Source organism: Diospyros lotus, chromosome 4 (assembly GCF_014633365.1).
Source record: "Diospyros lotus cultivar Yz01 chromosome 4, ASM1463336v1, whole genome shotgun sequence".
NCBI classification, from domain to species: Eukaryota; Viridiplantae; Streptophyta; class Magnoliopsida; order Ericales; family Ebenaceae; genus Diospyros; species Diospyros lotus.
The window spans coordinates 38514089-38541358 of record NC_068341.1 but is presented as its reverse complement, the minus strand read 5'-3'; the positions used below and the strand labels follow the sequence as shown (position 1 = coordinate 38541358).

Genomic DNA, 27270 nt, shown 5'->3' with positions numbered 1-27270 from the left:
TAAGATCGTGTTACATGTACCAACAAAATGTACAAGCCCAATAATCGAATCAGATTTCATAGATTAGATTTCATCACGAGATGAAATCCGACCAAACTTTATCATGGGATGAAGCCCGATCGGGCTTCATTTAGCATAGGTGGCAACGACAAATTACGTCAGGGTATTTTTGAGTTTTGGCGCTTTCAGTCATCATCTCGATAACTCAGTTATTTGTATAAGTAGTATTTTTTTAATAATTATTTAAGAAAAAGGTAAAAATGCAAATCCATAATAGAATTGAAATTTGAGCTAAAACTTGAATGGTCTACCTCTTTGACTATTTCTCTCTCCCTCTCCATCTTTTATTTCTACAAATTATAGTTATTTGTGCCCTCGCAGCATGACGCAACTGGTAAAATTTTCAATTTTTTTTTGTAAGTGGCAAGGCATTAATTATTGATAGAGGTAGAAATGCTCAATTTAGTAGGGACTAATTGTGTGCTCATTTAAAAATGTATAAACTTGCGACCGCATCTAATTTATAAAAAAGAATTATAGTTTTTTGTGCATAAACCTCGCAATTGTTGTCACACTTTCCTCACATTCTCAAAAATGAATTTGCAAGCTTCTTATGGAAAAATATAAAACTGAATAGGAAATAAAAGATGGTTTTTTTTTTTGCCATCTTGATGGTAGTTTGTATTGGGCATCTTCGATTGGAAATGAATTGCTGTGGACCTTAAATGCTAGGCCTTCAAACTCAAGAAAGCTCTGTTGTGCACCCTTGTTAAGAGAACCAAAGCTCCAACTATTTACAGTGAAAGAGATCATTATCGCCAATTGCTTCAATAAGCTGATTCTCGCAATGAATGATTACAACACTATCATTTATATTTGTGGCAATTGCAAAATGATGGATTCTTTCATTTATATTTGTTATTGTAAACATACAATAATAGATTAATAGATTTATAATTATAGGAGAGTCTTCATTCTTCTTCAAGAGACTTGTAAAATGAAAGACCGTCAGAAGGTTTTAGCCCTCTCATGCCCAAGTTAAATATGTTAGAAATCAAAAGAGAAAATAATATATTTTATGTAATATTTTTTACATACCTAAGTAATGAGGTTATCTCTGTTTATAGAAGTTAAAATTGATAGATAAGAGAGTATTCACATCTTTCATAATCTTTTACTTTAACTTTCAAAACATCATTTTTGGAAGTTAATTGATGTGTTTTGATCAAGATCACATTCGAAAGATCTCCGAGAGAATAGTCTTCCCTTAATACCCAAATGAGAGTTACTTACAATTGACACAGAGTTATGATCTTTTAACAGACAAATTAGAGGTAAGAAACCAAAAATTGAGGAGCTTTCACTAGAATCAATGCCATAACAAAAAGTAGCCACCAGAGCAAGCCAAAGAGCCTGGGTGAACACAGGAGAAGGCAGCTTGGCAAGCTCTTCATGAAGAGAAGACGCTGTCATCACTTGCTGCTAAAGTAGGAGACGACCGCCCAATGTGGCGAGAGAGAGAGGCCCAGGAAGTACAACACACCAGAGCACACAATCACCACAACGAGGGCATTTGGCATCGACATTGATTTTGCAGTTAAAGAAAAGAACCAATCAGCCTTTGGGGCCCTAAAGGAGGTGGCAACCACCTAGTGTGGAGCAAGAAGGGCCTAATAAGTACAAATCGCCAGAGCATGCAGTCACCAGGAAGAGGGCATTAGCATTGACTCTGGTTTTGCAATCGAAGAAAAGGACCAGTTAGTCTCCAGGGGGTGTTGCCATTGCAGAGGGTAGTTTTCGTCAAATTCTTCTTCCAAGAACTAGTTGGTTGCTCTTGCTTGGTTTCTCTCCATTGCCATTATCTATTTTTTTTTTTATCATAAATTGAAAATATTAAATATAAGTAAAAATGTAGTCTTGAATGATATCATAATGAGACTTGAATATTAAAATTATTTCAAGAAAGGATTAATCTAAATATCTTGGATCAATTATCTAAGATTATTGAGAATGTCATTAATAAGAAATGATGGTTAAAATGAAATTGTTTTAAGTGTTTTATAAAATTATAAAATACCATTAAAGTTAAAAAAAAAATTTATATCGAACAACAATAAGACTGCTTATGTTTTATTACATGAAACTGTATAGTTCCTTAGTTATGGCCCAAACATTTTTTTATTATTGTATTGGTTATGGGCTATAAAGTAACTCCTTGATTGATTATGGCCCAAATATTTTTATGATTATGTTTCTATGTTTATGCCAGTTATGTTTTTTTATTGATTGAGTTGTAAAGTAATAATAGCATCATGTTATTGATGGAAGAATATTATATAGATTCATGATCCTGTCCCTAAATTTTATCATCCTTTCTTTTCATCATACATCATCATTTAGGGTGTTTAAAAGTTTGGAAGAGCCAAACCAATAGAAATATACCCGAATGTAATGAACGACAATGCCTGAAGGTAATATTAGATCCATTTTTTGCATTGATCTAAATGCTATTTTGATATTTGTAACATGTTAGATCGTTTTATTTGTCTAATAGAAACGTTTAATAATAAAATACCATGTGTAAAATATAATCATATTTTTATTTTTATATTTTGATCATAACTAAAATGAATATGTGCATTTAAAAAAAATGAATATGTTATAGTGAATATATACTCATGCAAGTAAAGATAAAATTCGATACGAGATTTATTTAAAATAGGGTTAGAGTGACCCATATTGAAAGTAAAATATGTGATACCTGATTAAGAAAATTTAGTCATTTAACATGAGTAGATGGAATGTACGAAAAGGTTGATAGCAAAAACAGTAGAGAAAGACTGAAATTTTTTGTGACAAACTACTAGGCATGACTTGAGTTATAATGGGTTCTTAGAAGATGTGAACACAGACAAATGATTGAGAAGATATAATTCATATAGCAGACCCTAACTAGTGGGAATAAGGGTTGGTAGATTGTGTTTGTTTGCCTCTTCTTTTTTTTTTCACAACGCACTCTCCTGGTCTACCTCTCAAAATCTGACTGAAGCCCCCCCCCCCCCCCCCCCCCCCCCCCAACAACAACAGTAAAGCTGGTTGTCCTGGCTAATGGTGTCCTATATCTTATGTAAGACCCCCCAAAAATGTCTAACCTATAAAGACAATGCCCAAATTGTAATTTTTTTAAAGATATAAAGTCAAGAATCCAGCAGTCGCATAGAAGTTGACAGCATATCCCACAATGAAAACCGTGATCCATGATGATGGATGAGGTGCCATGGCTGGATGGAAATGGCTCTCCAAGTAATCAATTTATGTTAAACCTCCCAAGTAAAGAACTAAACTAAGCAAGAATAATAATCTCAAAAACTAAACTAGTATTAGCTGAAATGAAACTTGTCCCAGGTACAAAATGCCTGGAAGGGAAGGAAGTCGATCTGTCCCGACTCGACTCCTATGAGACTCATTAGACATGCTATTAATGGTAAAAAAAAGGTGGGCCCCTAGACTGTTAGCTGGCCTGCATCCAGTACTCCTTTACTCTATGGCTAGCCTTGGAAAGAGCTTTTGAGCTAAAATTCTATCTGACTAAGCTTCGTCACTGGCTTGAAAACATTAGCTTGATTGGACTGCTTTTGATGTACTTGCAGGATGGACATCTTAGGAACTGTAGAAAAATACGTAATTATGCAGTGTTGTATATTTTGTTTTAAGTGTATAGTTTGTTACATTTTTGTCCCTAGGAGATTGTTTTTCTCTCCCACTGCCTTATCAGACAGTTTCCAACTCTTAACCGACTAACATGGAGCGGTTACCCTGTATCATATATATTTCTTGAGAGATTCGAATAAGAAGTTATGTTGGTTTTCGATCCAAAATTACAGGAACTGTTCATAAAATTTCTATAATTGATTTATACTAGATCTACCTTCAATATATGATCTAGAGATGACAAATGGACGGCCCGGCCCAACTCGCCTCCCGCTAGGACCACCCATTTGATGGGACGGGCCAAATTTGGCCCGTGAGAGAGATGGGCTGGGGTAATGGAAATTGGGGCCCGAGACGACCCTCTGACTTTTAATAAATGGGCCAACGCGGGTCAAGCCAAGTCGTAGGCTTGCTGAGCCGGGTTGAGTCATGGACCTGATTGTCTGGGCCGGCCCATGAATAATTTATTTTTAATTTTTTAAACATAATTTTTTAAATATTTTTTTTAATTTTTTCTCAAATGTAACAAATATTTTTTAAAATATGTTTATAAGTAAACAATGTTTACTTATAAATGTTTATAAAATTATGTTTACTGCAAAATATAATTTTACAGCAAACATAATATTTATGTCTACTGACACAATTATATTTACAAACATTACAGTAAAAGTATGTTTACAGTAAACATAATTTTACAAACATATTTTTTAAATTTTTTATTTATTTTTTGGTGAGCCGAGCCAGGCCATTTTAACAGGCTAGTTGATGAGCCGACCCATGGGCCATTTTGGTGGGCAGGCGGGGCCAGGCCAGGCCGCGGGCCACATATCGCTAGCCCGGCATGGCCGACATTTTGCTGGGAGGGCCGGCCCGTCCCGTCCTGTCTGCTACAGTGCCAGGCCGACCTATGAATCGCCTGACCCATTTGCCATCTCTAATATGACCTAGTCAATATGAATATGAATTACCATCTATTCACAAAAATGAAGCATGTTACCTTGTTTTTGGCCCAAAACTTTCAACTACTTTCCGATGGACATCAAATAAAAACTTCAGTGTACCAAGTTACAGGACACGATCTTGGACTTCTCTATACCCCTTGAATGTCAGAATTGGGTGTTCCAACAGAAAACTAGTAAAGTCTATGGGGGATAAGTTTTCTCTCAATTGAACAAGGCTAGACTTCATAAATCAAAATCAGCATCACGAGATGATTGGTATAATAGCATAATGAATGGAAATGTTCAAAGAAAAGAAGACCTGTAACATTTCAGTTTATTTTGAGAGTGTTTTTTCAACTTCAATCCTCCCTTCTAAACATACCTAACTATTTAGAGAAAGACATAATTGAAGACTGTCCAACCCTTTGTGCAGAGTTGACACTTGAAAATCAGAATTCCTTCTTTACATGACTCAAGCAGAAGATAAGAAAAATTGTAAACTAGAATTTAGAAATTGCCAAGACAACTACAATTTTAAATTTATCAAAAATTTACCTCACTGTACAATATGAAAATTAGGCTATCCTCAACAACCATCCCCTTTAGGGGACTGTTTCTTGCATGAAATCTCCGGTGAATCAGATTGCATACCTTCATCCTGTTCCATATGCTCCTCACCACTCTGTTTTCTTTCTAAATTTTCAGATTCCCCAATTCCCGAGACAGCAACATATAAATCAGCAGGTGTGATTTCTGCAGGCTTAAGGTTAGAATCTGAAGGGACCATAGAAGCAGATGGAGGATTGTCTCTAACACCATTGACATTTCTAGAGTTATTCGAAGCCATCCAAATGAACTGCAAATGGTGCCCTTGCCAGCTTCTGCCATTTGTAAATGCCTTCTCAGCTGAACGACGTGTTGTGAAAGATAATTGTGCTGAACAATTTTTGGATGCCTCTGCATTGCTAGGCTCTACATCTTCTAGCTCTACGGCTAATAGTTCACCATAAGCTGAGAAGTGTTCCTTCAGAGCAGCAACCTTGGTAATATCAAGAATGTTTGTACCATCAACAGACAAAGTACAGGCACAAAGACAGATTCATAAATTTGCTCAATCCATTCAAAAATAAAATTTTACAATCATAAGATGCATAATAATTGTACTTTGGCAGGGGAAAGTGTTCTAAGACATCAAACAACAGAATGACGGGGTAGTTTATACTGTGAAAAAAAGAAAACCATTGTGCGATTAGTTTATACTGTGAAAAAAAATAAACAAGGCCCCATTCCTGCTATATAGAAAAGATTACTAATAGATGTCACAATCCCCTTTTAAATATCTATTTTTAGGGTACATATTTGCTTCCTGCTTTAAATTGCCCCAGCCCACTCAGAATATACCTCCCTTAGCAATTGGTTCGCCACAGCAAGCCAACCAGTGGTTTCACCTCCTGATAAATTTGCTCCATTTATAAATTCACATGCATTAAAAGAAGACCCTCACAAAGCAGCGAGCCTTGTGCATCAGGGAGGCCGTTTTATCAAAATTACTCTTGTTGTAACTTGTAACATAGCCTCTGCGAGGTTTCCTCCATAGCGCCTCCGAGGTAGTTCCCCTAGAGAAGCCAGCTAAGTCTGGGAGAATGCCTTCTCTTGGAAGGGTCTTCAAGGGCCTGTTCCCCAAAGACCTAAGCAGCCTACCGAAGACCTTTCGAGGACTAGCTTCCCAGAAGGCCCAGGTAGCCTTCCAAAGACCCTTCGGGAACTAGCTTCCCTAAAGGCCAAGGCAGTCTTCCAAAGACCCTATCAAGGTCTCAGTCCTGACAAGATAATTCTCCTCAGGTGAGGGGAATTAGGGTAGAAATTGAAGAGAGAAAGAGAGGGAGAAATGAGAGAGAGAGAGAAGTGGACAGAGGGAAATTGAGAGATAGAGAAGGAATTGGAAAGTTGTCAAAGTATTCATCGGTCCCCTTTTATTGAGAGGGAAAGCCCCTTTATATAGGCCCATCCTCATTGGTTGTTTCAATCATATCAACCACCTCAACTGCTTAACTTCCCAGCTACAACCCTACTGTTACTTTGCTACAACTGTACAACTATAGCTAACAACCTACTATTTATTTGTTACAATTGTCAACTATTGTTACAACCTCCCTACGACTATTTAAACCCTTTTAACCACTGTAGGGTCCTAACAAACCCTTCGAGAACTAGCTTCCCCGAAGGCTTGTTCCTCCCGAAACCTAATCCAGTGACAACCGAACACCCTTACTCGAAGGGTTATGCCACATGCCTTCGGTGCCACGTGTCCCAGTACTTCGAGGGGTATAAATACTCCCTAACCCCTTGTCTTCTGGATCCTTCTCCCAAGATCCGAAGACCTCCTTCAGACTCTTCTGCACATACCCTTCCAAAGACCTTCCACCCTTCGTGAGATGCCATCTGACACTCATCCACATTGCATTTGCATCCTGCCACAACATGACAACATTTGACTTAAGCATTGGAGGGCTCGCGCAGGAGAGATCCCTATGTGCCTTCTGATTGTCTTCTGCCTTGTAGATCGAAAGACCTAAAGCTCTCCTGGAGACCCCTTCGGAAGACCCTTCCACGGCTCCACACACCCAAAGACCCTTCTCCTTCCAGGGCCACCTTTCCGCAGGACCCCCTTCGGGTAACTGTTGCCCTTCCACCTAGCCCTACCGACTTTCTGCTAAGCTTTTCCGAAACAAACAAGTTTCAATTGTTCTATTACGACAACAACTCTACATCTAGTTTTTGCATATTGGGATAATTAATAATCCAAGGCCTTCGCCAGTCCAATTCATTGCCCTAATAACATTACAAGTATCCTTCAGGTAGCTGCATGGAGATTTTTTAAAGTTTGTCAGGGGCATGACGATTCATTCCCTAGCTTTAAATCGTGTAGCTATCACATGTTGTTCAAAACTTCTTTTACTGGCAACATCTATTTCACTGCTCCCCTTGCAACTTTAAGAGTCCAAACATCAGATTTATCTAAATTCTCATTTCCAAATAACTCAAGGACGTAGCTTTGCTTCATATTTCTTAAAGACTTCTTTATTATTTAGAATAATATTCCAAATACATTTTTTATGCATTAACTAATATTTATGCATAAATCCATAGAGAATTCTCCATATAACCAATTATAAATCTCATACCCTATTCTATATTTCAAGTGTGTGATACCAATACTTGAAAATTTATAACAAAAAACAGTTTAATTGTTTATGCTGATACCGATACTTGAAACTTACAAGAGTCAATATAACAGGAAACAGATTATGTCAATGTTGCCAAGCATCTACCAATATTCAAATTTGTTTTCCCTTGGGATGGATGTAATGCTGCATATGAAAAGCTCAAAAAAGGTGCAAAGGTCAACAAAAATAGAGCTATCTTAGAGAATGAAATTCATGTCCCTAGCACACCCATCACCTCATTACAGATTATCTACTCAAACAAATACCAAGAGAATTATAGTAATGTAATCCTGAAAAATAAAAAGCCTTTGCATTCTGATTTAGCCTAGAGCAAAAGGTGCGACCTATATCACCTGATGTTCATTTCATTTCAGGACATGAGCGGGAACAGGAATTACATGCTCTAAAATGTAATACAGTATGATTAATTAGATTATGCTATCAGAGTGTAAGATATTTTAGTATACTGTAGCTCTTTTTTTTTTTTAGAATTAGATGCCTAATACAATAATAATACAGTTCACCTTTTTTTTAAATTTAATCTTGCAAAGACCTATTTATATATTTAAAATTTTCCTTTCAAGGAAAATAAAGAAAATAAATATGGAAAAAAACTTTGGGATCACTTCAGTTCACTAAATTCACTGTTTTCAAGCATGCAAAAAACCATTTTCTGGTTCCATGAGGCAGGGAATCTTACTTCACCAGGTAACAAAAAAAAGCACATAATGCATAGATATGGAAGGGAGTGAGCAAAGACTCACATTTGCTAGGCCGTCTGGCAAAGGCGGGACAATTTTAAATGCCATGGGACGGTTGTCCAACTTGAATCTATTCATGACAAAAGGTGCCCCTGCAGGTGCCAAAGGACGAACTGAATACTTCAAGATTGAAGGCTCCCGAAATGTTGCAATCATACTTTGTTTGAAACTTTGCTGCATCACATTCCCCAAAGATTTATTCTTCTCAGCTATCATTTGATTCACTTCTGCTAGCGATGATGTAATAACAGGACAAGAATCAGCAGATCTGGGTCTTGCAGGTTTTGCAACATCGACTACTGCTTCTAGTTGTTGTCTCTTAGCAGCCTGCTCAGATGGTACTTCACCTTTGACACTTGAAGTCTGCAAAAGGTGATAAATAGAAGATAACAGGGTCAAAAATATAGTGTGGTTTTATATTGCTATATCCCAAATTACTTTCATCACATTCCTGGAGCTTGGACACCCAGGAAGATGGCAAGCAAACAACTTGCCAAGTCTCTTCCTCTCTTTCTATTTATACATTCACAACTCAATGCTGTTTCATAAATAATAATAAATAATCCAGGTTGATGTAGTATTAGTGATCCCTAAGCATGTTGATGTGCCTAACCAAAGCTGCCAGATAGCAGGGTACTCATAAACAACAATATATCAACCCTTAATCCCACTATTTGGAATCAACTACATGAATTCTAGTAATTTTTATCTATTTCTATAAGGCTCTTATAACTGATATTATATTTAGAAGTCTCCCACTAAGTTTTTCTTTGTCTTCCTCTACCTCTTCTGCAAGGTCATGTAAAATAGCACAGATGAAACACAATGTTCAGAAGAAACAATGATATGAATGAAAGACCAAACAACAAGAGTGGGAAAACCCAAAAAAAAAAAAAAAAAAAACACAGATAAAACACTGAGAAATGAAATGTTGGGTAAACTAAATATTACTTGTTTCTCAAATTTATGCAACTGACGCTGGAAGTCACTGCGTTTCTGATCGAGCAATTCCTGCTTCTTTCGAAGTTCCTCCTTCAGAATCTCTAAACTCTCCAGTTTCTTTTGCGACGGAGGTGGGGCCTCTAGACTGTTGGTCGCTACAGGCTTGCGGTAATCAGAGACAGGAACAACAGCAACAGAAGTGCTTGGAACACTATTTTTTGAAGCTACAATTTGGAGATTATCCTTTCCTCTATAAGCAACAGAAAATCGGTTTGGAACTGAGACAGTTGACAACCCATGGCCAGTTACTGATAAACTATTAACAGTACCCATTCCATCATCAGGTATGGTGTCCCTATTAGCCCACCATAGCTTGATAAATCTGTTACCCATTATAGCATCAGGCGCCTTCAGAGCAGCCTCAGCCTCTTCCCTCTTTGAGAACTGAACAAAAGCTCGCTCACTATTCAATGGAATATAAATATCAATAACGTCTCCAAATTTCTGAAAATGTGAAAGAAGGGCTTCTCTTTTGTTCTCTTTCTGGGGAATGCCATTTATAAATAGAGTTCTTAGTGCCTTCTGAGAAGGTTTCCGGGTATTAGATCCAGTTTCACCTCGTGTCTTTAAAGATAAATCAACTGCTTTCGGGCCAACATCTTCTGTAACAACCTGCTTCCCTTGGAGGGCAGCTCCATGAAGATTGGCTGGTGCTTCTTGATCTTTGTTTGCTTCTTTCTCACTGAAGTTTGAGGACATTATGGCAGAATCAATTTTCTCCTTCACTTCTGATTTATTGTTTGTACCAATTCTTCCCCCCATGGATGAAGTTGTTATTTTAGATCCAACAGCAGTTTCAGTGGTCCTCACCAGGCATTCAGTGTCAGATCCATCAAACAATCTGACATGATGATGGTCAGCAGAGTCAGCATCCAAGAAAGTCTCAGTTTCATCAGGCTTAGATCCATTTAGTCTTCGGAGTCCATTAGAAGTTTCTGGACAATCATTAGTCCACAGAGGCTGATCAGGATCATAAAAATCAGTTCCACTTGCCCCAAGTGAGTCAGTGAAAACAGCAGTCTCACCCATTCCAGTCTTCCTACTTTTGCTATTTAGCCTCTTGCTATTTATCAATGTGCTAGAAGAAGCAGCAACAGAAGGTAAAGCAGAGGGTCCCCCCAGCACATGTGCACTTGGAAGTGAGACTGGGAGATTGAACTGCGAAAGGCTCTGTAACCACAAAAACTTTAACCTAGTTAAAGCAAGTTTAATCATATGCCCCAACAAAAATATGTTGCTCTAAGAAAATAGAAACTATATTTTGGGAAGGCCCATAATATAGCAAGTCAAAATAGCAGATATATAAATAGCGAACAACCCATCTAAAAGACTAAACATCATTTACAATGGCAAGAACATCCTGATCACAATAAACAAAATAACCAGGTCTATATATAGGATACGTGATAATCACGTTTGAACAAGGAAACCATCATTTACGGTAGAAAGGCATCATTTTTAGCAAATAGGTTGGTAAACGGTGTATAAAGCATTCATATACGTACCACATATCCAACTAAAAAAAGCCTAGTAACCAAGATGAAATAAAAAATGTAGCTACCATCCACTCACCTGCCTCATGTGACTATGTGCAGCTCTTGGAAATAAACTATTATTCCTTTATTCTACAAGTAAGCCAAAAACATGGCCCAACCAAACTTGAACCTTGCACTTCCTCCATTAGGAGATGGTAGGAGATATCACTTAAGTTTAAGGTCAAAGAAGCATAAGTAATATGAGCCATATGTTCTCCAAGAATCATTATTTAATGAGGATATTGTTTTAGCGAGCTTCAAAAAAACATTCCCAAAAGCATCTCAGAGAAATAAGAGAAACAAAGAAAAAGATTAAAAATGCATGAAAATGATTGGATATAAAAACTGAAGTCAATATAATGAATGATGGATGACAGTTTGGGAACAGAAACTAAATATTGTTTACTAAAACTAACAGCATTAACAATGAAAAAAATGAAAATGCATAATGATAACAAAAAGGCACCTCCTTTAATGAAGAGAGAGAGTGATTTGGTTATGTCTAAAAAGAGAATAATTTTATTAATCATGTCTAATTTCTCTTCAACTTTATATCCCTCGTCTCCTTTCCATTTTCTCAAATTTTCAATTTAAATGAGATTTTATTCTTCTATAACCAAAACAAGGACATTAAAATGACTTATAAATGCTACTTATAGTTGTTGAATCAACTCATCTCTTGGAATATTTCATTCAATTCCTTTGGTTTCCATCAGTAAAATATCTGAAATTCAGCTTTTCACTGATGTCACATCAAGTTCATAGAAAGAGAAAGTTTTCATCCATTTCTATATAGAAGGATGAAACTTATGTTCCTTCTTACTTCCAATGGTCAATCACATTCATAAGACAGAGTACAGGTGGTCAAAGTAAGAACTTAGTCCAGAAAAGAATTCCTCCACCACTCGTCTGTGGTTTCAACTAAGAGACAGCTGCCATATACTACTTACTGCGTCTTCTCAAGCATTATCCAACATCAAATAGGCCATGAAAGTTTTAAGGCACAGTAGACACAAGTTAATATCACATACCTGAACATCTTCAACAACAATCCAATTCACACCATGCTCCATTGGACACATGTCTCCTCTTAGGCAAAAGCCACGCTCCTCAAAGTCTCTACATTGTTGGCGTGGAAAACCTATATTTAGTGGAGGAGTAATCGATGGTCCTAGTGTTCCTTGCAAACCAAGGGGATGAATTGTATCCACACCACCATTTGGTATCCCTGGAATCAATCCAAACGCACCCCAGGAAGTGCTCTGTGAGTTTGAAACATATTGCAACCCCCTCCCTGCAAACAGACTTGAAGCAACAGATCCATGTGGAACAAATTGAGAAGATATATCAACAGAGCTGAACCTCTGATCACGTTGGTTCCACGAACCAGATTCCCTTCCTCTACCCCTACCAAGACCAACCTCAGCAAACTGATTAAACCTGATTGGAGGGCGGGGAAATGTGGATAATCCAAGGTGTCGTCTTTCAAACTTCACGGATGGATCTTTCACTAAAGGGGTCATATTATAACCTTTCCCAGTTTCACTTGACCAAGAATCATTTTCCCTATAAGAGTGCCCATATTCAAAAGGTCTGTTTCTCTTTCTGTATGGCCTTATTAGAACTTGTTCTGGAGTCTCTCTCTCCAAAGAATGGGACTGTATCTCCCGTCTGCGATGCTTATGATTACGATCATCGTCGTCATCATCGCTAATTTCTTTCTCAGGATCACTGACACAATAGGAAGATGAAAGACCCATAGTGTTCAGAGATGAAACTTTTAGGTCCATTGTGCCTCCCCAAAGAAACAAAATCCTCAACTCGTTCTATAGCATCAAGAACTCCAAACTCCTTGTCAGTTAGAACTAACAAACCTCATTGGCTATAAATTGTTCAACAGTTACTGGCACACCTATCAAGGAAAACAATTACTCATCAAAAACAACAGAAGAACAGTATCAAGAATCTTTGAAACACAAGCTAAATAGCTAAATCTGCATGCAAATTTACTCTCCATAAGCATGAGAAAAACAATTCATTTGTACTCCGAAGAAAAACAAAAAATCATTGGCCAAATCATAAGCATATCGTTAAATTATACACGATGCAACAAAAGAATATGGGCAAGATCAATCTATATCCAAATGATTGGATTGGAAATGCAAAGTTGATGAGGAGGTGGTGTAAAATCCATAAGCAAGCACACTTTGACTTGCTGACTTACCACGCCCAGAGGTTTCAAATGCCCTGGATGTCAGCACCATAAAACCTAAACCATGAATTAAAAGGAAAACTTTTGATATTAGGACTATAGGTTTGGTGATGAAAGAAGAGAGAGGGAGGGATCCAAATAGACACTACTAAACAAATAAAAAAAAGGAAGGCAATAAGATAATAAAAAATATCAATGAGAACCAAGAGAAAAGGAGATGACATATTAAACTTAAACAGATTGTCTACTTTGCATAGAGTTAGTAAAGAAAATATGTACATCTAATTGCAGTTCAATTGGCTAAGATTTGCCATAATTTATCCTCACAAAAGGAAAGCTTTTGGACTTATTCAACTAGGTGATCAGCCTCTTGTGTAAAAACTAGTGATGGGTTATTAGTTTCCCAATCAACTGAATCAAGTAACAATTCAAATAAGCATAAACTGTTCTCTTCAAATACAACAATAATATCATATCTGAACACTGATTAAGGCAAGTCTATCCAGCAAGTAACTTGAAAACATCATGTCGATACATATCTGTCAGATCTAACGGATCTAGCAAGAGTTTTCTCAAGAATTCCGCAAGGAATTCTGGAGTTATGATAGAAGTTCGACCGTAGGGAGAGAGAGAAGTATAGAATGACAGAAAGACAGGGAAAATTAAGAGGGAAAATCGAGATTCAATTCATTCATGAGCTCTTCGGTGGGATCAGTTTCTATTTGTACTGATTCCCACGGCAAGTTGAAGTCTCCCGCCATGTGCAACTTGCCTCCGCACCACTTGCTAGCATGTGTGGCATGAGAGTTAGTTATTCTGTTACAATTATTATATAGGCGGTCCATGACAATACCCACCCCTTGAGGAATTTCTTGTCCTCAAGAAATACAAAGTAAACTTGCTACCCTAGGAAATTGCTGGAGTAATCCCAAAGGTACTCCCACGTGTTGTCAGCCATGGGTAGATGATGCCACTTGACCAGTACTTGAATTAAGGGTGCCCCTTGCTAGTAGATGACCCGCCTGTCGAGGATAGCTTTTGGCTTAGTTGTAGGTTCTTGGTTCTTGGTTCCCGCTGGAAGCTCAAGGCTCGCTGGTTGGCCCCCCATGTATTTCTTGAGTAAGGACACGTGAAATACTGGGTGGATATGAAAACTGTTTGGTAGTTGCAGTTTATAGGCTACCTTACCCACCTTCGCTAAAATGGGAAAAGAGCCGTAGTACCTTGGGCTGAACTTGGTTATGGGTTCGTCGGTGATGGCCTTTATCTGAGGGCTTCTGAGCTTCAAATACACCTTGTCATTTATTGAAAATTCCCTTTCGCTTCTGCCTTTGTCTGCTTGCTGTTTCATTCTATTTTGTGCCATAGCCAGGTCGCGTCTTAGTTGTTGCAGTAACTCTTGTCTCTACTGAAGGTGGTCATCCACTGCTGCAACATTAGTTAGCTCAGGTGGGGTCGGAAGTAGGGGAGGTTTGTACCCAAAGAGAGCTTCAAATGGTGACATTTTGATGGAACTGTGGTGACTTGAGTTGTACCACCACTGGGCTAGAGCTAACCACTTATACCATCTCTTAGGCTGTTGAAAACACAAACATCGTAAGTAATTTTCCAGGCACTGATTGACCCTCTTGGTTTGCCCATCTGTTTGAGGATGATAGGCAGATGACATGTTCAATTGGATTCCCATTGATTTCATCAACGTTTTCCAAAAGAGACTGGTAAAGACTTTGTCCCGATCAAATATTATGGTGCGAGGAACCCCATGTAGCTTGATAACCTGCTCAAGGAACACTCGTGCAACTTCTTGAGTGGTGTAAGGGTGCGATATATCGATAAAGTGTGCAAATTTTGTAAGTCGATCAACCACCACCAATATACAGTCCTTACTCTCTAATCTGGGAAGACCTTCAATAAAATCCGTAGAAACACTCTCCCAAGCTTGCTCTGGAATGCTTAAAGGTTGCAGTAACCCTGGTGTGGCCACGGTTTCATACTTGCACCGTTTGCAAGTGTCACAAGTCATTACAAACTGAGTTACTGTGTCTTTCAATTTAGGCCAAAAGAATAGTTGTTTTACCTTGTGGTAAGTATTCTAAATTCTTGAATGTCCTCCCAAAGGAGACCCATGTAAGGCCTGAAGGATCTTGTCTTTCACTTGGTGACAGTCTCCCACTACTATCCTCCCCTTATACCGGAGCACTCCATTCTGTAGCTTGTATCCTGTTCTACTGTTAGGATCCAAGATCAATTGCTCGAGGATCCTTTTGATGTGGTCGTCTGCATCATAACTGTTGGCCACCTCTTGGTACCATCCTGGTACTATCGTTGTGATGGCTGCTACCTCTCCTTGCTCCTGACATCTTGAAAGAGCATCTGCCACCACATTATCTTTGCCCTTCTTATATTGTATAATGTAATCAAGTCCCATCATTTTTGCCATACCCTTCTTTTGTAGTTATGTGTGGAGTTTCTGTTGCAGCAGGTACTTCAAACTCTGGTGGTCAGTCTTGATCACAAATTGACTACCCTCTAGATAATGCCTCCACTTCTCCACTGCCATTAAGACTACCACAAATTCCTTCTCGTAAATACTCAAGCCCATGTGTCTTTGAGCTAGTGCTTGGCTGAGAAATGCTATGGGTCTGCCTTCCTGTATCAGTACTGCACCTATACCGTCATCACATGCATCGGTCTCGACCACAAAGGTCTTGTTGAAATCCGGTAATCCCAATACCAGTGCCTCGCTCATGGCTTGTTTTAACTGTTTGAAGGTTGCTTCCGCTTCAGGCCCCCATCTAAACCCTTCCTTTTTAAGCAGCTGCGTTAAGGGTCGACTTATCATTCCATATCCCTTCACAAACAGCCTGTAGTACCCAGTCAGGCCTAGGAAGCCTCTTAATGCTTTGAGAGTGGTTGGTCTGGGCCATGCCTGCACAACTGCCATTTTTTGCGGATCAGTGCTAACCCCTTTTCCTGATATGATATAGCCCAGGTATTCAACTTGTCCTTGTGCAAATGAACACTTTGACTTCTTAAGATACAATTGGTTGAATCGAAGGATCTCAAAAGTAGCCTTGAGGTGTGTAAGGTGTTGGTCAAAAGAATGGCTATACATGAGTATGTCGTCAAAGAATACGAGAATAAAATTTCTTAGGTGTGGTTCGAATATCTGGTTCATTAAGGATTGGAAAGTGGCTGGAGCATTAGTGAGACCAAAAGGCATTACCAAGAATTCGTAATGGCCTTGGTGGGTTCGAAAAGCTGTCTTATGAATGTCTTGAGGGTTCATTCTAATTTGGTGGTAGCCTGCCCTCAAATCTTATTTAGAAAAAATGGTGGCACTCTTTAATTCATCTAGGAGATCTTCAATGAGGAAAATGGGAAATTTATCTTTGACAGTTAGGGCATTCAATTGTCGATAATCTACACAAAAACGCCACGTTCTATCCTTTTTTTAACTAATAGAACCGGGAATGCAAACGGGCTATGGCTAGGTTGAATGAGAGAATGGTGCAGCATTTCTTTAACCATTTTCTCTATTTCTGTTTTCTGTGGTGGGGGATAACAATAGGCTTGGGTCTTGCAGGGTTCTGTTTGAGGTTTCAGGATGATGGAGTGGTCGTGGGTTCGAGGTGGAGGTAAGGTCTTAGGCTCTTTAAAAAGATCCTCATATTCAACCAAAAGTAAATCAAGTTGGTTTACCTCCCATGCCTGTTGGGCTGGACTGCTGACCACCAGCCTGAGTTTTCCTGCGTTTACTGGTTCTTTCCTCTTCCTCTTCAAGTGCTTGAATGGAAAAGAGTTGGGCCACACTGCTCATTTTTTGCTTCAGTATCCTCTGCCGCCGTTTTCCTGTAATCATTTTACACATTCCCACTTCCTTGCTCCCCACTATAGACATTCTTCTTCCCTCCTTCTCGAATGTCACCTCCATCCTATTAAAATCAAAGCATATGGGGCTCACATGCTTCATCCAATCTACTCCTAGGACCACATCACAACCCTTTAATTTGAGCAATCTAAGATCAGTTTCAAAACTTTCTCCTTGCATGGCCCAACAAAATCCAGCATATGTAGATTTACTCACCACCTTACTTCCATTTGCTACCATCACTGTGAGAGGTTGCATACTAATGAGAGGGCATTTCAATTTTTTTGCAGTTTTCTCATCCAGGAAACTATGTGTGCTCCCACTATCTATGAGAATCATCAACTTGTATTCCCCCACTCTTCCTTCCACCTTAATGATTTTCTTGTTAGCCAATCCCCGCAATGCGTGCAATGAAATTTCTCCATTATCTTCCTCTCCTTCCTCCTGTGTTTCCGTTACGTCCTCTTCTTCAAGACTATCCTCTTCGCCTTCTAGCAACAGTAGTTATTTCTTACACTGATGCCCCGAAAAATACCTATCTCCACATTTGAAGCAGAGGTTAGCCTGTCTTTTCTGTTCCATTAGTCTATCCCCTTGTACTTTAGGACCCATCGATGGCAAGCCCTTCATCTCCTGCATGCCCCTGAAATTATCTCTTCCCCGATTCCTTCCCATGGGAGTCAACACATTGTGGGTTCCTCCCCTATTCAACAACCTTTGTTTTCTCATAAGCGCTTCCACTATCAACTCATGCAACCTGGCACTATCGGTGGCATGTTTAAGGGTCTTTGGTTGCAAGACCTTCACCATAGGTCTCAATTCCTCGCTCAATCCACTTATAAAGCTCGAGACAAAATATCCTTCTGTGAGATACAGATTGTGGTTAAGCATCAGTGCTTTTAACTCTTCAAACCTCCTTTGATACTCCGCCACTGATCCTCCTTGCCAAATCTTATTGAATTCTTCTACTATATCAGTCATTCCCCTTTCTCCGAACCTCTCACATAATTCCTCCGCGAACTTTGCCCAATGGCACTCCTCCTTCACCTTGGCCCATCCTTGATACCAATCATCCCCTGCATCGTTGAGATAGGCTGCAGCTAAAGTCACCCGCTGCGGCTCCGGCACATCATACCATTCAAAGGCTCTTTCACACCTCCTCACCCACCATCTAGGGGTGTTTCCGTCAAACATGGGAATATCCAATTTAGGCATGGGTATTCCCAGATGACCTTGGACCCCAACTACTCCTTGTCTTCGTTCGACTGCAGTTTCTCCTATTTCCAGTTGATCCTCCTCCATCTTAGATGTTCCCGGCCTCCTTCGATTCGTCCCATGGTTGGGAAGAATCGGTTCTTCTCTGTCTCGAGGAGGAAAATCAGGCGAGAGACTTACCTGGTGTTGTCGGGTGAACATCACCATAAACCCCTGTAATTGTTCCCTGATCTGCACTCCCACTTCTTCACAGATTTGATTGACTGCTCCATCTAGTTTGCGATCAATGGATATGATCGCTTCATGGTTGCGATTGGATCCAAGCTCCAGCTGATCCACCCTCGCCGTTAGGTCCGACACTGTGGAGCCAAACTACTGCAGCTACATCTCCATGTTCTTCATCCTAGTACCCTCCGCCATCTTTCCAAATTCACCTTAATCGGAACTGGCCCGGATGGGCTTTGATACCAAATTGTCAAATCTAACGGATCTGGCAAGAGTTTTCTCAAGAATTCCGCAAGGAATTCTGGAGTTATGATAGAAGTTCGACTGTAGGGAGAGAGAGAAGTATAGAACGAGAGAAAGAGAGGGAAAATTAAGAGGGAAAATCGAGATTCAATTCATTCATGAGCTCTTCGGTGGGATCAGTTTCTATTTGTACTGATTCCCATGGCAAGTTGAAGTCTCCTACCAAGCGCAACTTGCGCAACTTGCCTCCGCGCCACTTGCCAACATGTGTGGCATGAGAGTTAATTATTCTGTTACAATTATCATATAGGCGGTCCATAACAATATCCTAGAACCCATCACACATCCTATCATGTCTTAACTGTATGATAGGATAAAGATACATGTATATTATAGGTAAAACAATAAACAACCGGTAGAGTAGATGATATGTCCTTTACGTTCACAAATTAGTAAGATAAACCAACTTCCTATATTATTACCTAGGCATCTTTCATGTTCAAAAATGCCATTTAAACTTCCAAACTAATTTGAGAGTAAAAAAAGAAAATAGATAATCAATAACACACGAGGAACCATTTCATCTGTTTTGTTTTGCCCCTCTAAAGAGAAAGAAGGGTGGAACAGAAAAAGGGGAAGCATCTTCTTTACTGTATTTCAACTCCATGTCATCACCTAGTTTACAATAACAAGTAACAACAGCAAACTATGGAAGCAAATGAAGAATTAGCTATTTCCTCAAACATAAATCTGTAAATTGGAGCCAAGATATGATTTAAAATGGAGAAATATGAAGTACTTAAAAGGCACAAAATCACAGCCAACCTGTAAATGCGACCAAGACATATATGAATATGCAGCTATAGTTTTCCCCTCTTTTCAAGTGGAACAAGGAAATGTTCTCATGAATACACCATACCAGCACAACCTTACTAAAGCAACTTTCTTATTTGACGCCATCCTAGTGGAAGGATTATATGTTACAGTTCCTCTGAAAAAAGAAATTTGCATGATATTGTAACCCATAAAGAGAAGCCTAAATGGTTTTTTTCCCAGTTTTTACAGACAAATATAGCAAGACACCAACATGGTACTTAAAGGTAGTGAATAAATACTGGATAGCAAATAACATCAGAATCTAAAGATAGGAATGCAATCACCATGTTTCTTATCTAAGGTACTCAGTATCATAATTATTTTTCCACCAACTCTCTTCAACAGTTTAATACAAGGAAAAATTGTAGTTACATTCTTTTTGAATAATGAAAATACTAAGGTATAATACAACAACAGCCACAACCCTTAATCCCACTAGGTAGGGTCAGTTACATGCTAAAAATACTAAGTTATGATATCCAATCAAAATAACATCAGCTCACAACTTTGGAGCATGTTTATCTAATATGATTGCCTATTTAACATGACTCTCAGGCAACCCATATCCAGTGGATCGCATAAACTGCAATGTTTAAGCTTATGGCAAGGCAATGAGGAAAGTGAAAGCATGTGGCTTTTCAAAGGAAAAGTGATCATTTTAAAGCAAGAAGCACAGCTGCAGATAAATATGGATATAAACAGGATCACATTCAATTCAATTCTTATATTGAACATCACTCAATATGCAAAAGTAACTCCATAACATCAACTACGTCATTGTACCAAAAACTTATAAAGCAATTAATTCAGTAGTATAATAATCCATAGCTGAAAGGCAGTTAAGTTCAATTATTGATAGTCAAACACTGATGCAGATTCTGACAGTGGTTGAATGTACTCAGTGAGTATCCTTGCTGACTGCAAGACAGCGCAGGGTACTGTCATGCACTTAGGTTTAAACTAGGGTTTGTAATGGAATTTGAAAGAAATCAAGAGAAAGAGAATAGAAAGGGAGGGAGAAATCAGAAGAATGGAGGGGGAATTCAGAGAGGGAGAGAGAAATTGAGAGGGAAGGAATCAGATATCATTCAACAACTGCCTAATCCTCTAGGTTTCAGCCTATTTATAGGCTTTCAGTTATTAGAAAAACTGAAAGGTACAAACAAGGAAAGCAACAAGTACAACAAGAAAGAAACATCTAATATTGTTGGTTCCCCAAGGTTCATCAAAGAAGAAATCAAAATGTGTCTGTTTAGAAGCTTCCAAATCTGGAATAGGATACTTTCCTAATTCAGACTTAGGAAACTTTCCTAAAAATGTACATATGTATCTTGCTGACGCAACGTGTAGCGCAAGTGTGAAGAAAACACACCAAAATAAACCCTTAAAAGAGCAAACTTCAATGGCCAAAGCTTGGCTTTCAAGAAGACGCAAAAACAAGACTATTTTGCTAAGAAAACTCAAATAGGTTGCTGAAATTTGATTAAGAAAAACTTGATTACAAACTCTAGATCCTAGGCATATTTATAGTATTTGGCTAATCCAAATCCATCTAATATTTGGAAAACAAAATCCAACTAGAATCCTAATAGAAATAAATCCTAATCCAACATGCAGTAGAATCCTAAATCAAGTAAAAACATGAAATTGAATCCTAAATCAAGTAGAATTCTAAAAACTTAAGAAGTATTAAAATAACATAAAGTAGAATCCTAAACCAAGTAAAATTCTAAAACTTAAGAAGTATTAAAATATTGTTCCGGCGTGGTGGGTCGGCTTTGGGCCGGGTCTTGATTGGTGACCGCATCATTCACCTCCACTTGAGAAGAATTCGTCCTCGAATTATGATCTGCGTATGATAACTCAACGTCCGGCAAATACAAAGAAATATCAGCAACATTGAATGTTTTGGAAATACCCATATGATTTGGCAAATCCACAACATAAGCATTATCATTGATCTTCTTGTAATCATGTAAGGACCATACTTCTTTGGCTTGAGCTTGTTCTGTTGTCCTGTAGGAATCCGTTCCTTCTTCATGAATATCATGACTTCATCTCCAACCGCAAATACCTTGTTCTTCCTATGCTTGTCAGCTGCTGCCTTGTACTTTTTATTCGCCTTAGTGCAACTTTTGCTTGACATCTTCCTGAACTGCTTGAACGTGTTCGACTAAGTCACTAGCTGCAACACTAAAACTTGATACCTTTGGTAATTTTACCAAATCCAATGCATGATTAGGAACTTTCATGTATACAATAGAGAATGGTAATCTTCCTGTTGAGCTATGCATGGCGTTGTTGTAGGAAAATTCCGCTTGAGCTATGACTAGGTCCCATTGTCTTGGCTTGTCTTTGCAAACACTACGAATCAGATTTCCTAAGGTACGATTCACCACCTCTGTCTGTCCATCAGTCTAGGGTTGTGCTGTGCTACTGAAATTCAAAGATGAATCGAACATTCTCCACAAGGTAATCCAGAAGTGACTCAAAAACCTTGTATCACGATCCGAAGTAATAGTTTTAGGGACTCCATGTAGTCTAACAATCTCCTTGAAAAACAGTTTGGCTGTAGCTACTGCATCTGCCGTCTTCTTGCATGGGAGAAAGTGCGTCATCTTGGAAAACCTGTCAACCACTACAAAAACAGAATCCATACCTCGTTGGGTTCACGGTAGACCCAACATGAAGTCCATAGACAAATCTTCCCAAATAGCATTGGGAACAGGCAATGGCATGTAGAGATCGGCGTTAGAAGAGTGCCCCTTAGCTGTTTGACATATATAACACCTCGCCACAATAATAGAAACATCTCTCCTTGCTCTTGGCCAATAATACCTTCCCATAACAGCTTCAATAGTCTTGTCTCTGCCAAGATGCCCTACTAAGCCGCCACCATGCAAATCCCGAATAATTTTCTCACGAAGAGATGTGCAAGGGATGCACAACTGATTTCCCTTCATGAGAAACCCATCATGCACATAGAAATCTCTTGATGGTTGCTAAGACATGCATTGTTCCCACACATGTTTGAAATCCTCGTCTGTCGCATATAATTCTTTCAAGCACTCAAACCCAACAATCTCAACACTAAGGGTCTTGATCAAATCCACACGCCTACTCAAAGCGTCTGCCACTCGATTATGCTGTCCCGACTTATGTACAATTTTATATGAAAATTTATCAATAAAAGCAGACCATCTAGCATGCATATCACTCATCAATTGCCTTTGGCTACTCAAATACTTAAGAGCTTGGTGATCCGTGTAAAGAACAAATTCTTTGGCAATCAAGTAATGTTCCCATATCTTAAGAGCCCTCACTACTGCATAAAACTCCTTATCATAAGTAGACCACTTTCTTCTGACTTCACACAACTTCTCACTGAAAAATGCAATTGGTCTCTTCTCTTGGGACAACACAGCACCTATACCCACTCCACTCGCATCACACTCAACCTCAAACAATTTGTCAAAGCTTGGCAAAGCTAAGACAAGAGCGGTACATAATTTATCTTTTATCAAGGTGAAACTTTGCTCTTGTTCTTCACCCCAATGGAACTTTCCTTTCTTTAAACACTCAGTAATTGGAGCCACAATACTACTAAAGTGTTTGATAAACCGCCTATAGAAAGTTGCTAACCCATGGAAACTTCGAACATCACTGACATTTTTAGGAGTTGGCCACTCTCTAATAGCTCGCACTTTTTCCTCATCAACCTTTACGCCCTATTTACTTATAGCAAAGCCCAAGAACAACAAGCTCTCACTCATAAAAGTACACTTCTTCAAATTAGCATAAAGTTTGTTTTCCCTCAACACACTCAACACCTCTCGAATATGCCCCTCATGCTTATTAATAGACTTACTGTATATCAAAATATCATCAAAATACACCACAACGAATTTACCAATGAAAGGGCGTAATACTTGGTTCATTAGTCTCATGAAAGTGCTTGGTGCATTGGTTAGTCCAAAGGGCATGACTAACCATTCAAACAACCCATCTCTCGTCTTGAAAGCTATCTTCCACTCATCTCCAGGTCGAATTCTAATTTGATGATAACCACTTCTAAGATCAATTTTGGTAAAAAACACAGCCCCATCAAGTTGATCAAGCATGTCGTCGAGCCTAGGAATTGGAAATTTGTATCCAATAGTAATTTTGTTGATGGCTCTACTATCAACACACATCCTCCAACTCCCATCTTTCTTTGGTGTCAATAATGCTGGCACTGCACATGGACTCATGCTAGTCTGAATGTGCCCTTTTCTCAACAATTCCTCTACCTGCTCAAGCAAAATCTCATTCTCCCTAGGACTCATCCTGCAGTGTGGTAGGTTAGGCAAGCTAGCACCAGGAACCAAGTCAATGTGGTGTTGAATATCTCTCATAGGAGGTAGCTCATTAGGCAACTCCTCAGGAACCACATCATGAAATTCCTCCAACAATCCCTGCACCTCCACTGGAATTTGATTCACCTTCAGTAGCTCACTCACACTCTCTCCCTTGATAACCAATAAGTGAACCTCTCGAGTATCCTTACACTCCCTCACAAACTCAGTGTGTTTATGTGTTTATTTTAAGAAAATTTCGCCCCTCCACTTTAGAAGCTTTGGTTTGATTCTTTTCCACTATGGGTAACAAAGTATAACGCACACCTTTTTTCTCAAGCTGATATGTGTTCTTCCTACCCGAGTGCTTAGCATCCACATCAAATTGCCAAGTCCTCCCAAATAAAATATGGCAAGCATCCATATCAACAATATCACAATAGACTTCGTCGGAGTACTTACCAATAGAGAAAGGCACCCTGCAACGTTCATCCACATGTATGCCACCAACTTCTTTGATCCATCCAATCATGTAAGGGCTTGGATGTTTTTCAGGAGTTAACTGCATCTTTGCCACCACGTCTCTTCCTATGATGTTCTCCTGACTTCCACTATCAATAATCAACTCAAAGATTTTTCCTTTCACCGTACACCTCGTGCAAAAAAGCTTATGCCGTTGAGTAGTATCTTCATTCTTTTGAGATAGCATTAACTTCCTCACTACACAAGTATATTACCCATGTCCATAATCTTCTTCGTCATCCTCCCCATCAGGCCCGCAATATACTTCCTCTTCAGCAACATCTTCCTCTTCCTTTTCTACAATGTTAACTGTTTTCCTCCTTGGACAATCACTAGATCGATGCCCAACCTCATTGCACTTGAAACATTTTAAAAGAATAGGCTTTGCATAAGGATTAGGGGATTTTGGAAGATTAGAAGTAGTACCTCGAATGTTTCCCCCCGTTGTAGCCTTATTAGGGTTGACTGTATGGAGTGGATTGGAGGGTTGCGCTCCTTGAACCGACTTGCCTTTATCAAAAGCTGGTTGTTTATTTTCATTCCCACTATACCGACGATAGTTGTCATTACAAGATCTCTCACTCAACATTAACTCAGCCTTTAAGCTAAGTTCCTTGCTTCTTGCACACTCAGAACCATCTGAACCCCAATTTTATCACGAATAGCAAGCTTCAATTCATTCAAGTAACAAGCTGCTTGTTGATTGTCACTTTCTGACAATTGGTTTCTCTCCGCTAATCGTAAAAACTCAGAGGTATATTCATTCACACTCTTCATTCCCTATGCACATCTTTGATAAGCTTCAAACATATATTGTTCATAGTCAGGGGGCAAAAACCTACCTCTTAACAGTTGCTTCATTCGTCTCCATGTCTGAACTGGCTGTCGGCCTTCCCTCAATCTCGTTTCTCTTAATCGCTCTCACCAAATAGATGCACCGCCCTTCAACCTGTAAGCCACTAACTTTACTTGTCGTTCATCTAGGATCTCCATGTATTCGAAAAAACGGTCAACCTCAGTGATCCAATCCAAGAACCCCTCAATATCAAAATCTCCACTAAAGGTGGGAATATCAACTTTTGGTTTATACTCATCGTTGCCCCAGTGGTTGTGCTGATGCGCATTCCTCCTAACCCCTCTACCACTAGGGTTAGCTATTGCTCGACCAAAATCATCCTCTTCATCGCTATCTTCAATCACTGGTCTTCTAGAATTAACAAGGACATGATTAATGGGTGGTCTTCCCGCTCCGGCTTGATTCACCCCATTATTCAGGTTCCTGTCATCATCAACTCGTAGTAAGGTGCCCAATTGGTTGCTATGTTGCTCCAATCGCTGCTGGATAGTACGAGTTACTTCCCGCTATTCTTCGATTGCTCTCCAAACTGCGGACAACCCCTGATCACCGTCACGAGGCTGGTTGCTACCGTTACCTTCAAGATTGGCCATCTGATTGGTTGATTAACCGCTCTGATACCACCTGACGTAGCGTGTAGCGCGAGTGTGAAGAAAACACACCAAAATAAACCCTTGAAAGAGCAAACTTCAATGGCCGAAGCTTGGCTTTCAAGAAGACGCAAAAACAAGACTGTTTTGCTAAGAAAACCCAAATAGGTTGCTGAATTTGATTAAGAAAAACTTGATTACAAACTCTAAATCCTAAGCATATTTATAGTATTTGGCTAATCCAAATCCATCTAATATTTGGAAAACAAAATCCAACTAGAATCCTAATAGAAATAAATCCTAATCCAACATGAAGTAGAATCCTAAATCAAGTAGAAACATGAAATTGAATCCTAAATCAAGTAGAATTCTAAAAACTTAAGAAGTATTAAAATAACATAAAGTAGAATCCTAAACCAAGTAGAATTCTAAAACTTAAGAAGTATTAAAATATTGTTCCGGCATGGTCGGGTCGGCTTTAGGCCGGGTCTTGAGTGGTGACCGCATCGTTTGCCTTTCTTAAGTGTTATAGGTTTCCTATGTTGTATCCATTCTCCTTTATAAGAGGACTTATCGTGTACATATGTTTTCATCAAGGAATTATTCAGTTTCTACATGGTATCAAAGCTAGCGATACCTTCCTATTGCCCCTAAACCCTACTGTGCCTTCTTGCATGTCCTTGTTCTTCCTCACATCCTCTTTGGCCAAGCCTTCATTGCTATCTTTTTATTCACCCGATTGTTAAGGAGAGCATGTCAAAAATCTCAAAAGTCACCCCTGATATGACAACTAGAGAATCAACTCTAGTTGATCAGCCAACAGGAGTTGGAGCCGGAGAGTAGCCTGGAATGCATCATTCCTACTGCCTAGATGGTAGGAACTACTTACAATGAGCCCAGCTGGTAAGGACCTTCCTCAAAGGCCGAGGAAAGATCGACTAACCCCCCCCCCCCCCCCCCTCTCTTTCCTAAGGTCTCTGAGCCTACTTTCATAGCATGGGACATTGAAGACTCCTTGATTAAGTCGTGGCTATGGAATGCTATGCAACCACCCGTGGTGAGTAAAAATTATATGTTTTTGGCTTCAACAAAGGAGATTTGAGGAACAGTCAAACAAACCTACTCTAAGGTCCAAGATGCCTCAAT

At 39.1% G+C, this 27270-nt stretch overlaps 1 protein-coding gene across 1 annotated transcript in view; it reads right to left on the bottom strand.

Annotated features, from left to right (window-relative positions):
- Positions 1 to 4955: 4955 nt before the first annotated feature.
- The window catches only part of LOC127798702 (zinc finger CCCH domain-containing protein 41-like), a 44399-nt gene continuing 22084 nt past the window's right edge, over positions 4956 to 27270 (bottom strand). Inside the window, exons 2-5 of the mRNA XM_052332248.1 lie at positions 12212 to 13092; positions 9595 to 10815; positions 8647 to 9006; positions 4956 to 5694 (exon numbers count right to left, since the gene is read on the bottom strand). Of these exons, the coding sequence (XP_052188208.1) occupies positions 5242 to 5694; positions 8647 to 9006; positions 9595 to 10815; positions 12212 to 12970 (2793 nt within the window). The 5' untranslated portion in view covers positions 12971 to 13092 and the 3' untranslated portion in view covers positions 4956 to 5241. The remainder of the gene's footprint in view (positions 5695 to 8646; positions 9007 to 9594; positions 10816 to 12211; positions 13093 to 27270) is intronic.